Raw genomic sequence first — 15307 nt, forward strand, 5'->3', positions numbered from 1 at the left:
CAGGCCTTGGTTTGATTCCTATCCTGGAGATCTTAGATTCTCATCTTAGGTGCTTTGGTAAAGTCTTTCTTGATCATCTAGGGCTGGCTTAGATGTGTGTCACCACAGCATCTTCTATTTAATTCTCTTTAAACCAAACTGGAATTGTCTGCTTACTTGTATGTCCCTCTAACTAGACTGTAAATTGCATGAGATTAAGGAGGCTGTCTTATTCGTTATTGAAATATCACCAGCAGTTTGGGTCACAGATGCTCAGTAAATAATGATTGAATAATTGCTGAATGATTGAATCAGTTAGATAGAATGAACTGTGAATATCCTAATAGCTATGGCATCTGGATACTACATCTCTTTAACTAAATCGTAGTACTTTATATTTGCATAGTGCTTTACAGGTTTACTAAGTGCTATATGTGTATAAATGAACTTATTTTTCCCCTTTTATATTGAAAAAAATGGAATAGACATATATCTTTCACATAGATTCACCGATTGTTAATGTTTTACCATATTTTCTTTATCTTTCTCTATATAAATGCACATTATTTCTACTAAACCATTTGAAAATAAATGGCAGATAGCAACATTGCAGTATGTTAGAACTCCCCCACCTGATGCCCACACAGCCCTGTGATAGATGTGGGGCAGTGGGCTTTCTTGTCCCAGAAGCCTAAGAAGGTGGAAATGCCCTGCTGAAAGTTTCAAACTACTACATCTGGGGTTGGGCCTTCTATATTGTACCACTCTGCGCTCCTATTAAGTTCAAATAAAGTTGAAATGTTATATATTTTACTGGGAGAAATAGATATATCCCTCATATTTTTCTTAAACTTTCAACTCGTAAATTCCGATGAGCTGGATATAAAAAATAATCCTTTGGCAACAAATGCTGAAGGAGAAAATATTCTTATGAAATTTCTTATCCTGTCTCTTATTTTACTTTACTTTTCTGAGTTCCTTTAAAGAAAGGAAAAATCTAAAAAGCTCTTTCAACGTCCTTACATGAATGGAGAGGCATGTGGTGATGACCACCCATTGAAATGCTAGAGCTGGCTCCTTTTTTATAATCCAGTTGTCAAAGTCATTATTGTAAACTATATGATATACATTTATAACTAAATAAATTAAAACAAAAGTAATAAATATTAAAAACTCATTATTTCCTAATTATGTGACTATATTTTACTATTATGTATGCTCTTGAGGTTATTTAAGTCCATTGCATCTGTACGGTGGTGATATTACTCATCTCTTCCAAAGTCCATGTTCAGTGAATTCATCTTGGTAGCTTAAAATTCCACATTCAGTCAATTCATATTGGTAGCTTAAAACTGGCTGCTGTAGGCTAGATGCCTCCCCCAACCTCACTGAAGTTTAATCGCCACTGTAACTGCTGAGGGCAGGAAATCCTGTTATAGTAATTGAAAGGTGGGGCCTTGAAGAGGTGATTAGATTATAGGACCGTGCTGTAATGAATGGATGAATAATGGTGGTCAGGGGCATGGTTCTGAGGTCTTTAAAAGAAGAGGAGAGTCTGTCTTTCTCTCCCTGGGCTCTCTCGGCTTTCTTTATTTCCACCGTCTTGCAACATGAGACTCCTGGGTCACTGTTGCCGCCACCAGATGGAGTTTGGACTACCCAGCTTCAGAAACTGTAAGCAATAAATTTCCTTTTCTTTATAAATCACTCAGTTTGGTGTATTTTTTGTTATAAGCAACACAAAATGGACTAATACACTGGCCGTGGAGGGAGGGTTTATGCAACAGAAATTGACAAACAGTACAAGCCATCCTCCTCCCCCAAGAACTGGTTATATATTTACCAGCACACCACTCATTACGTCCCATTAATTTTTCTTTTGTACATTCATTAACCAGGTCTTTCCCAAGTACCCACCAAATGTGCAGTGTGGTGCCAAGTGCTCTTGGGGGGAAAGGTGGGCCTGCCTCGCACCTTCCTTCTCTTTTTAGCATCCTCCTCCAATCTGCTGCCTTTTTACAGTGGCCATTTTCATTTCTGAGGCCCCTGTGATCCTTTTCTATTTTGTCTTTTCTAGGTTCCTGTCTTTTTCCCCAGCTTTTCTGTCTTCTCCATTTCCCCCCTACACTCCTGCCACTGACTGTGTGCTCTAAATAAGACAACTTAGAAAGAAAAGAATGCTGAGCTATTATTCCTAAGTAACACAGAGAGCAAAAGGAAAGTATAGCTAACTACCTTAGAAAACCTTATAAATATTTAATAAATCTATAAAACAATTTATAATTAGTTTGTATTCAAAATGATACTAAAAGTCTCACATTCTTGGGCAGGCTAAAATTTTCTTAAGTTTCAGTATTAAAATTAGTATTATTAACATGCTTCAAAACTTTTCTCTTTCTATTGCCAGAGACACATTTTTCCTCCGAATCTTAGATCTTCCTTTCAGGGCCAGAGGGCTCCATCAGATTTTGACACTATTGATTAAAAAAAAAAAAAAAGCATCCATCTGGTTGAAGCACTTAAGAGAGGGCTGAGAGGCCACCTCAGCTTGAGCATCAGGCATGTTTTAACTGGAACACACTGAATCAAGTTTGGCCTAAAACTGCCTCCATACATGTTTTGAGTTTGACCTAAAGAAGGCTCTCCATATGTAGTGAAATGTAACTCAACTTCATGTGTAAACAGACTGTAACCTACCTGAAGACTATAATCTTGTAATCAAGCATCTGAGTCTCAGCCAATCAGAGGCTGAATTCTGCCAAAACATGACCATATAAGGCAAATGCCAACTTCAACCAATCAGGTCATTTCTGTATGTCACTTCCTTTTCTCTGGCTATAAATATGACCTGCATATGTGGTAAGGTGGATCATTCTGAACAATTTTGGTGTGGACTGCTCCTTGATTCTAAAATTGTTTACTGAATTCCCAAATAATTTTCATTGTTTATCCTCAATCAGGTGGTTTGCTTTACTTTGGTTGACACTATGATAACTACCTATGTTACCAGTCATCAACAAATATTTGCTGAGTATTGTTAAATTTCTCCTAAACTGACCTCCATATAAACTCGACCTAAGCCAGCCTCCATACTTGGGTGACAAAATTTGGCCCAAAGCAGCTTCCATATATAATGAACTGTAACTTATCTTGGTGTGCATGCAAGTGGGCACTTAACATGAGTATACCCTTGTAATCAAGTTACTGGGTCTCAGCCAATCATAGCAGCCAAACTTTCAGCCAATCCCAGGCTGAAGGCTGACAAACTATACCCAAATAAGGCAAATGCCAAACTGCACCAATAAGGTGATCTCTGTATGTCATTTCCTGTTTTCTGGTTATAAATATAGTTCACTCCATTGGAGAGGAGGAGCATTCTGAATCATCTCTGGTCCAGAATGCTGCCTGGTTCTAGAATCTATTGGTTGCTCAAATAAACTTTGTTAAATTTAACTTGTCTTAATTTTTTTCTTTAACAGTACCTACCATGTGTTAGGCACTGCAGATGCCAGAAATAATATGGGAAACAGGAAACACAGATTCTACTTCATTACTCCCATAGTTTTCTAGTATTCAAGGTCAACTATAAGTGTAAGAAAACTGCATCATCTGTTAAACAGAGAGCCTAGATCTTTTTAGATAGCAGTGATGGAAAAATCCCCACAAGGACAGGGTCTACTGGACCTCAGAGTCTCACCTCTCGGCCTTAAGATCCATCTCTCACTCAAGTAGCCACAATCAAACCACTCTCCAAAAGGCATTACTGTTCCTTCAACAAGATTCTTTTCTTCAAAACCCCTTGCAAAGTGAAGACTTCACTGGGCATGTTTAGACCAGACAACACCAAAGTAACTATTTGTGGCCAGACATGGGCTGGTGACCTCCGCATTCACATGGGGCTCTGTGCTCAGAGGGGTCCTATGCTTGGTTTAATGCTTTACTGTCACTGTCTTGAAATTCTTAATAATTTCTGAACGATGGACCCTCTATTTTCATTTTGCCCTGAACCCCCCAAATCATGCACATGGCCCTGCAGCCAGACCTTCTGGCCTTCAGAGAATAGATGACTAGCATGGGGGCTGTGGCTCTTCACAATGGTACCTCTTTCCTTTTCAGGATACTCGGCTTTAAGAGATAGGCACTGTCTTAATCCCATCACATAGAAACACAACCCTTCACGTTTTCTTAAAGAGCTGGGAATTCTACTCTCTTTTATTTCTCCCTCTCAATTCTGTGGTCTTCCTGAGGTTCATATCTTCTTTGGGTACTGTAATGGATTGAATTATGTACCCCCAAAACTCTCTGAAGGTTAAATTGTGTCCCCCAAGTTTTATGTATTAGAATCTTAGCTCCCACTGTGACTGTTAGGAGGGTGGGAAATCCTATTATGGTAATTGAAAGGTGAAGCCTTAAATAGGTAATTGGATTGTAGGACCACGCCATAGTGAATGGATTACAAATGGTGTTGAAGGGTGGTGAAGGTTCTGAGGGCTTTAAAAGAAGAGGAGAGTCTGTCTCTCTCTGCTCTCTCTGCTTCCACCATCTTGCAACGTGAGATCCCTGGGTCACTGTCACCACCACCAGAGGGATTTTGGACTTCCTAGCCTTAGAAACTGTAAGCAAATAAATTTAATTTCCTGTATAAATCACCCAGTTCTGTGTATTTTGTTATAAGTAACACAAAACGGACTAATACAGGTACCCAACACTGGGAATGATGTCTGTCTTCAGGAACATGACAGCTCTCCACGAAGCCTTATGGTCCTAAGTACAATAACCATAGTAGGGTATGTGCCACTCAAGGTCAGTGGTGTGAGACATACACACATAATAGCAGAAGGTGTTTCATTACGGTAGATGAGTGGGGGAAGTCCTGTGAGATGAAGAGGGCTGTATCTCTATCAAACATAAGAAAATGCAGACCCCAGGACAATAGGCTTCTGCTCCTACTGTCGGGCAGAAAACTCTCTCTGCTCACTCCCTGTTCTCTTCAAGGCAAAACAAAACAACGAAGCTCAAGCTATGTTACCTGCTATGTGACTTTGGATAAATCACTTAACCTCCCTGATCTTCTATTATTTTTCACCCAAGAAACAAAGGCCTCGGAAGGGATGAGTTCTGCAATCCCTGTGGGTCTAAAATTCTCTTATTCTAAGGGATTCTACCAGATTAGCACTAAATGAATGTTCTTATAATGAGAGATTAATGCATAAAGAAGTAAAGACAACTCCAGTGAGGGGAAATTAGTGCCAGAGGTAAATTTTAATTTAAAACATCTTCTTATCCCCCAGTTTTAAACAGTCCTGACCTCCTTAAGATGGCTGTACCACATCCGACTTCCTATTACCACGGAAAACAATCCTCTTGTCCTAAGACATTAAATTTCTTTGAAAAGATACCAACACTTGAGAAAGATTCTACTGATTAGCTTTCAATTTGCCCTGCTGTCAGGGAGACCATAGGAATCACATTTTCAAAAAATTAACCAAGGGCAGCCAAGGAAAATTGTCATAAAGAATTCGCTTTTCTTCTATTATGATGATCACGTAAGAGAGCTGTAATGAGAAAGAAACAAATGAAGAGGGGCCTAAGCACAGGACAGGGAAAGCAGTGTTCTGCATGTGTCTAGCCAGGTGTAGACACAGCGGTATAGATTAAGAGGAAAATGGACATCATTTGGTAGTAGATTAAGCAGAAAATATATCAGTCAGGATGTTCGTGATTGCTCTATCAAATAACTAAGGAAGCTGTTTCTCTGGTTAACCATGAAGGGTCAATGTTAGAAATGAAAAGGAAAAGGTTGAAAATTTATACAGAACTGCAGAGTTTAATTCTGCTCTGTGCTTTTCCTCCCAGGAGTTACTGCAGGAGCAGCTTTGAGCAAATTCCCAATTTTCAAATGGGTTCTCCATGTCTCTGCTCCATTCAGCTTTTGATATCACGCATCCATTATTTATCACAGCTCCCATTACTGCGTTAGCTCGAGTAGTCCTCTGGCTCTGTGTGCAGGAGGACACTCACTTTGCATTTGTAATTACCACACTTGAAAGGAGACAGTTAATTCTGTTTCTGTCCAGGGGTCTCATTTAGTAGAATGATGTCCTGAGGAAAGAGATGCGAACTACATTTCATTTTGTCCTGGAATCCCAATACTCTTAATCTCAATATCTCATTGGTATATGCAGGTAATGTTTATGGAAGGGTGTTCCCCACCCTTCTGCCAAGTTTCTTTTCACTTTATTCAATAGTTGTTGGAGGTTAGTGAATTTGTCTTGCTCGTGTGTTCAGAAGCAGAATGTCTCTTTCTTTAATCTTGTGTTTATACAGAGCAGTGTGAATTGGAGAAGTAACAATTATACAGGTATTGTAATTAAGTTAATATACATGGCCCGGTGATTTAGGCTCATGGACTTAACGAGGTCAAGTGAGCTGGGTAAGATCTTCCCTCTGCACTGTACAGCTACAGTCAATTTTATAGTAATATTAGTTCTACTTGTCACATCCAGTAATAGTTGAACGCATCTATTTTTAAATAAAGTGTAGTATTCACTACCAGACAGAAAGTCAACTTTTAAGTCATATCTTTTATCTCAAATTTTGTTTTGTTTTGTTTGAGGATCAAAGAAATAACGTATACAAAAATGTCTTTTAATGCCATACATAGATTAAAAGTATGGTAATAGTTTTATCATTAAGCTTTATTGGATTGTAGTTCGCATTATCCTCTCTACAGTGACTTTTTTCCCTTTTAATCTCTATAACACTAAGTTATATATTTCTTTTATAATGACTGGGGATAAATGCTAATTTTAACATTAAATATTTTAAGTGAAGAATTAAACCATTAGCAGACCGATTACACAGAAACGTAAACCTACCATGTTCAAATGACAAAGCTAGACCCAGAAAATGCAATGTTTAATATATAATTTTTACCAAATCTATATGGGTATGACCTCTTAAAAAGTAAAGGAAGATATTCTACTACTACTTAATCATCATAAAAACACAATTTTCACAATACTACTATCCGTTTGTGTGGCATTTTGCAGTTTTTAAAGCTCTGGTTTAAACATTTTACTAGATTTTCACTACAAAAATTTCAGGGACCCAAGGTCTATTTTCTTTTCCATTCTATAGATAAGGAAGGCAAGGCCTGGTTTGGGTATGGTGCCCAGGTCCTGCTAGCTAGTAACTGGCAGGGTTCAAGACAGACTCTAGCTCTATTTACTTGTGTTTGTGTTGGGAAAATTCCTCCTCTTTCTATAAAGATTTGGCATTATTTTTAGTTCTAGAATTGGATACTCTTTCATTAGTGCAAGTCTAATCCTTCAATACTATAGTTTTGAAAGAATACTAAAGTAACTTTTTAAAAGTACAGAACTTGGAAGAAATGAAAGAAGCGTAAAACAATTTGGAATTAATAAGTGTTAATATTCTTTCTCTGGCCACATTATCAGTTTCTTGCAGAAAAACATTCTGGTACATTGAGAAAGATTATAGTAGATTAATCAAGTGTAGCAAAAGAAGAAGTAAACCAGTTAATTGAATAATTTCTGAGCATACTCATTATGACAGTTGCAAAGTTGGAACACTAACTTCATATCTCCTCCCAACTAATATATATATTTTCAGTCAGGATTTTCATTCTCTAAACCCCTTAAATTAGACATTTTTATTATTACAGTTTTACACAATAATTGTTTAGATTTATTCACATTTACCAATATTGTCACTTACTATTCCTTTTTTTGTTGGTATCAACTTTATTTATTTATTTATTGGAACATAATTGATTACACATATTTGTAGGGTATAGAGTTGAACATCAATACCTGTGTACAATGTATGATGATCAAATCAGGATAATCAGCATATTCATCATTACAAAACAATCATTTTTGTGTCCATTAACCAATTTCTTGCTAGCCCCCTCCCCCCAGTAACCACGGTTGTTCTCTCCTTCGGTATCAGTTTTATTGAGCTATAATTCATATGTAACTCATTCATTTAAAAGCACACAATTCAATAGATTTTAATATATTCACAGCTGTGTAACTATCACCATAATCAATTTTATTTATTTGTATATTTTGGCAGCTGGCTAGTAAGGGGATCTGAACCCTTTACCCATAATCAACTTTAAAATATGTTCATCCCCCCCCAAAAGAAACACTTTACCCTCTGGCAGTCACCCCCCATTTCCCTATCTCTCCCTCCCAGCTCTAGGCAACCATTAACCTGCTTTCTGTCTTACTAGTCCCTCTGCCAGAAGTAGAATTTCTCCCTTTCAGCAAACAAAAGTTGTGACATTTCAGACCAAATGCAGAAATACACATATATATATGTATATATATATATTTGAATACAAATATATTTATATATTTTAAATATTTATATATTTGTATATTAGAAATACAAATATATATATACATTTGCTGGCTGGAAACAGATTTAGAAAGACAGTAACATTAACATTAAAAAAAGGAATATTTTAATTTTCACATGGGATTTGTTTACCTCTGTAGAAATATTTTTCTTAATTTCTTCTCCTTCCCAAAGGGAAACATATGTAGGACTTGTTTCTTTCTTTGAGCTGTTTTCTCCATTAGGGTGATCTAATTCCTGAAGGATTTGTTAGCCGTTCAGACTAGAAGTGAGTTGAAACTTGGTTTAAAAGAAAAGGTTACTAAAATTTTTTCCTCATAAAATTAGTCTTATTCTCTTTTTCTTAAATGGGTTTTAAGATGTTTAATGTTCAGTAAAGACCTCTTAGGCTCGTAACCACCTCTAAAGAACAAAGAAAAACAGGAGCTTGTGAAGTAGAGTCAGCACCCAAAACAACTTCACTGGGACCAGGGAAATGTATTGAGATGTCACAATAAAAGTCTCATTTATCAAGTGATGTTTAAGAAAAACAAAGCTGGACATTAGTCAGAGTTGATAAATACAGATTTTATTCAGTAATACTACTGCTGTAGGGGAGAGAGGACTTCGGTATAGAAGTGAGCTCAGCTCTGATTGTGGAGAGGTGACTGGGTGTTTTAGAGAGAGAATAAGGGAGCGGGGAGGGAAAACGAGTGGGACCCCAACAGAGCCAGGGAAGTGGAAAACTACAAGAAGTGGGAAGGGGGTGGTCAATATGATTAGGTCATCTGGGTTTATTAATTGGCACTTATCTGGAGGGGAAACAAACTTCTCATGTCTTCAGGACAGGAGGTAGTTTTGCAAACTGAATCAAAGCACCCACAGAAATTAGGCCCTACCCTCCCACAGGGACTGGGAGACAAAAGAGGCAGGGAGAGAGAGAGGGAGAGAAAGAGAGATAGAGATAGAAATGAAAGAGAGAGAGAGAGAGAATGTGTGCACATGTGCTGCCTTCCTGGAGGTTTGCTTTTCAAAGAGAGAGAGCTCCAGGATCTTAAGGAGACAGTTTTGGATGATAGAGGATTTATATCTCAAGAGGGCAGAGAAAGGATTTATAATCGCAAGTTTCCTAAGCAACCGCTCTAAGAGGGGGCTCAGGCCTATTGGCAGGTTTTGGCTGGAACAAACAATATTGCCTTTGGCACCACTGAGCTGTGTCAGGCAGACATTTCAAGGAGAGCTAGTGTCATCCTAGGGACATGGCCTTAGGTTGCTAGAAGCCATGCTAGAATTTGTTCAAGTCTCTTAGTGAGTGTTTTGGGGTGGTGGATGAAATCATTTGTGCCAAGATTGAGGCCTCACTGAGAAGAGGGCTCAGAGGAGCCTGACTAAAGTTTGGTCAAGGAGAGGGTCTTTGTCAATGGCTACCATGTGGAAGTTAACGGATATAGTTCTTTGCACTTTTTGTGAATACCATGCTCTTTTTTGACATATCAAAACAAAAGTTCCAAAATTATCTCAGGTAGTAATAACAGTAATAGTGGCAGATACCTTTTATTGGGCATTTACTACAGCCAGTTGTTTTATTACGTGTTTAATATACATGATCCCATTTAATGACTATGAGGTTGATTATTGTCACACTCATTTGCCATATGAAAAAACATGCCCACGGTTATACAACTGCAGGTGGTAGAGTCAGGAATCTGATTATTCCAAAGCCTGCACTCTTAACAGTTATGTTATTTTTGTTTGGGCCTGACTTTCATTTTAGCTTGAATGTTCCCCCTACTGATTAGACAGTATTATTGTTATTGTTTAACTTAATAAATGTTTGGATCATTTATCTTTTTTTGAAATAGAATTTCTTATACTTGAAGTCTTCAGGTGTAAAATCAGTCAGTTTGTTTAAATATGAATGTCTTTTTTCATGCTCATTTTTATAAGGCAGTCCGGGTATAGAATTCAAAGAAAGTGGGTATTTTCTCTCCACATGTACTATTAAATATATTACACCACCGTTTTCTGGCTTCCATTTTTGCTTATTAGATGTTGACAATTTGGCATACTACTAGTTCTTTGAAAGAAATCTCTTTTCACTCTTTCTGTTTTTAAGATCTTCTCTTTTATTTTGGTGTTCTGTAGCTTTGCTGTAATATGTCTTGGTGTAGAAATCTTTTTTTTTTTTTAAATGAAATTGTAATTATATAAATATATTTATAAATATTTATACAATTATATACTTATACATAAGTCCTTACACAGACTGAGAAAAAAATGTAAGAACATTAATTCAAAAGGACTCACTGAAGAATAAACAGAATTTTCCATGATTTCCTTGAGGAGATACATAACTCATTCTTTAGAGAGGGTCCTTCAAAATCCAACCATTAGAATCCATATTCTATAATTGTGTACTAGCATCACATAGCATCTTTTTTTTTTTTTCTTTATATCCCCTAGTCACCAAGAAAGCAATCTTAAAGTAGGTGGGAACCTAAAGATCTCTGAACAATAGCAATTTATGTTACTCAAGTAGAAGAATCAATCTAAATCCCCAAATGACAAAATAGATCCATTCTATATTATGGTTGTATAACAAGCTGAAGTTCTGATTTTGCCACCAGAATCACTACCACCCCTTCAGAGGACTTTATTTAAAGCTCAAAATAAGAACTGAACATACAGTGGAGCTGACAACAGTAGTATATAGATTCAAGATGGCCTCTTCTAAATAATACTGAAAAAAAGCTTTCACCAACTACAATTTGAATGTGGCTTTTGTTGGCAGGAAAAGCCTATAACATCTGAAGATTACTGGTAATCTCCATCATTCCTATTACTAAATATTGTCTTATGAATTGAGTTTTTAAAGGTCTTCCCCTTAGAGAAGCTTTCTGTTTTGATACCTTTTGAACAAAAACAGCATGTAGAATTAAGCTCATTCAGTCGCTAGAGCCTTTCAGAGACTACTCCAACCAGCGATAAAATGAACATTATTTCTAACCAAAGGAACATAGTTAGCAACTCTCAGCTTCATGTCTTCTTTTTCCTCTGGGACATACATAAGTATGCCTTAAAGCACATAGGACAATTAATAACCACAGTGATTACAATTACAAGCCATTTTACTGCATGATTATTGAACCGCTGCATTCCTATAGATCACTGTGTATCCAGACAATGAAGGGGCCAAAGAAACTAATATGCTGTACTGGCAAAAACAGCAAGCACCTTTCTATCCCAGTCACCACAATGTGCTCACTAAATGTCCACTCCAGGACTAGCAGGATCAATACAGTTAATAGAGTAATAATGAAGAAGCTGTCTCAGGCTAGGACACTGAAAGCCACCCCACACTACCCACCCTACATTTGACACTCATTCTGCCAATAACACATATCATGGAAACAATTCTTGTAGCTGGAAAGATGGCAATCCTTTGGAAAAGATTTTAAATATGATAAACAGTAATTATAAGGGATACTTTTTCAATGTAAACAAAAGCCTCAATATTTTTATATGATACTTCCTACCTGAAGAACAGAACAAAACAAGTGTCAGAGAACTTCTTCTGCCTACTAAAAATGTGGTCTTATAGAAAAGGGAGGTTGTTCTTATTCTGAATCTAGCCATTTCTTTGCCAAGGAGTCTGAGGAGTAACATTATCAGTTGATCCCAAAAAAGTGCCGTGCAAGAGACCACTTATTGGAACACATATTTCCTGCTGCCAGTACTAGGTCTTATCCTTACACTTCCATTTGGTCACCAGATTAGGTAAGAAAGAAAAAAAGTGGGGAAAAAGGAGAAAATAGCAAAGGAAAAAGGGGGGAGGTAGGGAAAGGGAGAAAGACTGATTATAAAAGAAAAAGAGAATAAAAGTAAGAGGTGGCAGGTGACTTGCTTGTCCAACTTTGGCTCTATGGTCCTATGAGCCAAAATGCGTACTTAGTGACATGGTATCTCACGGGAAAAGGGAATAAAGGGGTAAGCTGAGAGAGGTCAGGTTATGGTGTTAATTTCTTTCCTGTACAAAGACAGTCTCTTGAGGACAAAGGCCTCCCTCTTGTAATGTAATGTCATAGTCCAGATGAGACAGTTTCCTTCGAGGGAAGTTGGTAAGAAGTTCAAAACGTTCATTTGGATATCCTTTAGACTGAACATGCTTCACCAAAGCTAGCAGTTTAGCTTGTTCTGGAAGAGTGATCTGTTCCCTTTTTCCATCTGGATACCGCAACATCAGCTGTGCTTTTGGTCCATTTACATCTATACCCTCCACTATTCCATCTGATTTTTCAGGCGACATCTCCACTATCTCTGAATCCACAGCTGGCAACCCTTGGTGGTTTGTGGCTGTTCCAGGTTCAGTTCTGGCTGAGGGCTCAGTGAGTGGCCTTCTGTTCTCCTCTTTTCTATGCCCGAAATCTTTGTGGGGAGACTTTCTGAACTTGGCAAGATTCTCTACCTCCTCTTCTTCATCAGAGCCACAAATGGATATGAACTCCTCACTGCCAGAAAAAAGTTCAGATTCAGATTCTTCATCTGAGCGGCTATCTTGTTTTGTCTGTGTTGAATTGAAACGTGTCTCTTGTAAGGAGGCCCTGATGGCAGCTTCTAGCTGGCTATCTTCACTTGCATCTATAAGGCTCTCTGAATGGGTACATTTTTTCGGGGGACTGCTAGAAAGTCCATCCAGTTGCCCATGTTCACCCAGAAATCCTGTCACTTGGTCCAAGAAAGAAGATACATCAAGCTGGTGCCATTCTACTAGCTTCTGACCTGTCCGTGGGTCCAAGATGGAAACATAGGGGAAATCCCCTAGCTTATAAAACTGTATGTATCTCTGACCTTCCTCACTATCATGATAAACCTGCCAGAAAATGAAATGTTCCCGGATAATATTCTTCACAGCTTCATTGCTCCATACATCACGGTTGAGGCACTGGCACGCAAAGTCTTGTACATTTTGGATGTTTATCATCAGCCACTTATTCTGCATCTGGCCACACTCTTTGGCCGTTTCAAAGCTGCCTTTATGCATCAAGTCAATGGGTGGCCGAAATAGATCTGCAAGGGTAGTTAGTTTCTTATCTATTGCTCCTCCATTTCTTAATTCCTGTTCTTGCTGAATAGTTTCAGTTTGAAAATCTCGAAAACCATCAAATATTGAACGTGCAGGCCGTCGTCTCTTAGGAGCACCAAACAAAGGTTCTGGTTCCACTAATATTTCCTGCTTTTGAGGAATTGGAGCACGGACTTCTTCTTCTGTGTGTGGTCTGACAGCAGAGACACTTGCTGAACTGGTACTGGGTTCTTCAGCAATTCCTCCACCATCCAAAAACATAGTGACTGCCATCTCCAGATTATTGTTGCAGGCTTCAAGCATATGTTTTCCTACACTTTCACTTGCACAGTTTTGGAAGCTGGGAAGTCCAAGGTCCAGGGAGCACATACGGTGAGGGCATTTTTTGTGGAGAACCTCCATATAGCCCTGTGGTAACCCAGGGTATCACATGGCAAGAATCGAAATCTTTTCATTTATCTCGTTTGGGATTCACTAGATTTCCTTGTTCTCAGGATTGGTATCTTTTGACAATTTGGGAAAGTTATCATCATCTCATTGAGTATTCCTCAATTCTTCTTTATTATTGCTACTATCTCTTTCTGAAACTCTGACTATATGTTTGCTAGCCCTTCTCACATTATTCACTCTAACTCTTAAATTATCTTTTCTATTTTCTATCTCTTTGTCTTTCTGGACTACATTCTAGTTTGCTTCTTAGGACTGATCTTCCAGTTTATAATCTTCATTACATCTAATATGCTGGATAGTATTTTTATTGCATTTTAAATTTCAATTGTTATATATTACTTTCCAGAATCTAATATTGTGCTAATATATTTGCTCATTTTTTATGATCTCGTGTTCCCTGCTCATATTTTCAAGCTTTTTAAAAATTACTTTAAACATACCTATTTAATATTCTATGTCAACAATTTTATTATTTGAGAACTTTGTCGTCTATTACTTGAGAACTTTATAGTGCCTTACTTCCCTGACTGTTTTGTTTGAACTCTGGTCTGTTCATTTTATAGGAACTTTGTTGGTATTCTTTGAAGACTAGGCTGAGGTTGACTTCTTCCGATGGAGTTACACATTTTCTTCTGCCAGTTGCTTAGGATCCTGCTTGAGGTTTAAGAACCACACATGTAGCATGAATTAGAACCCCAAACTCAAGAGAGGATCAATTTGTGATTATGAATCCTTGAGGAACTTTGTCCTCTCACTCTGTGCTAAAATTGGTTTCCTTGTGAAATACCAGGGTTTATTTCTAATTCATTCTTACATTGACAGTATAGCCCTCTAGGGTAATGGTTTTATGAGTGCTTCCTATTAGATTCTCTGCACTGACCAGGTTCTAGGCTTTATCTCACAGCTGAACCCACATAATCATAAAAATGGAACCCAAAGGATTCTAGGGTTTGGCAGAAAGTCTCAGAGTAATACCCACTTTGGAGCTTGCTTACCAATCAGATTTTCTGATTTGATTTCATTTTGCGGCTCTGTTGATTCCTTACTTTCAAGCAGCCTCATAGAGATAGTTATGCATTTACAGATATAGTCATACAAATTATTTATTTCACCATGTACATTAGTTATTTCAATAGTGAGGAGTAGCTCTTCTACCATACTGCCAGAAATGTCTCTTTTATTCCCTTTTCCTTAAACTCATATAACTCCCCCCATTTAATGAGCCAGTTGGCCAGGAGAAAATATGTCCTTTTATAGACAGGGAAAATTTTGTTTCTTTGTTTCATTTTGTAGAGTGGCAACAGCTTCTTTCAATTTACAAGAAAAATTCAAATACTTCCATTTGAAAGGTACTCAGACATCATACTAAAAAGCATTACAGGCAGTGCGGAATTCTACTTACACTTTGGCCTGGGTATTACTACCCTG

At 37.7% G+C, this 15307-nt stretch overlaps 2 protein-coding genes across 4 annotated transcripts in view; both read right to left on the reverse strand.

Moving 5' to 3' along the window:
- HS3ST5 (heparan sulfate-glucosamine 3-sulfotransferase 5) overlaps positions 1–15307 on the reverse strand; it is a 164082-nt gene that overhangs the window by 13005 nt on the left and 135770 nt on the right. The gene's annotated exons all lie outside the window — the stretch shown is intronic.
- Positions 12190–13798, reverse strand: LOC134379132 (UBX domain-containing protein 7-like). The gene has a single exon (XM_063098352.1). It carries the CDS (start codon positions 13796–13798, stop codon positions 12362–12364), a length of 1437 nt encoding a protein of 478 aa, XP_062954422.1. The 3' UTR covers positions 12190–12361.

This window comes from Cynocephalus volans, chromosome 5 (genome assembly GCF_027409185.1).
Source record: "Cynocephalus volans isolate mCynVol1 chromosome 5, mCynVol1.pri, whole genome shotgun sequence".
Taxonomy (NCBI): Eukaryota; Metazoa; Chordata; class Mammalia; order Dermoptera; family Cynocephalidae; genus Cynocephalus; species Cynocephalus volans.

What these genes read in the sequence shown, in the direction of transcription:
- LOC134379132 (XM_063098352.1), bottom strand. Translation starts at nt 13,798, where the DNA reads ATGTGCTCCCTGGACCTTGGACTTCCCAGCTTCCAAAACTGTGCAAGT.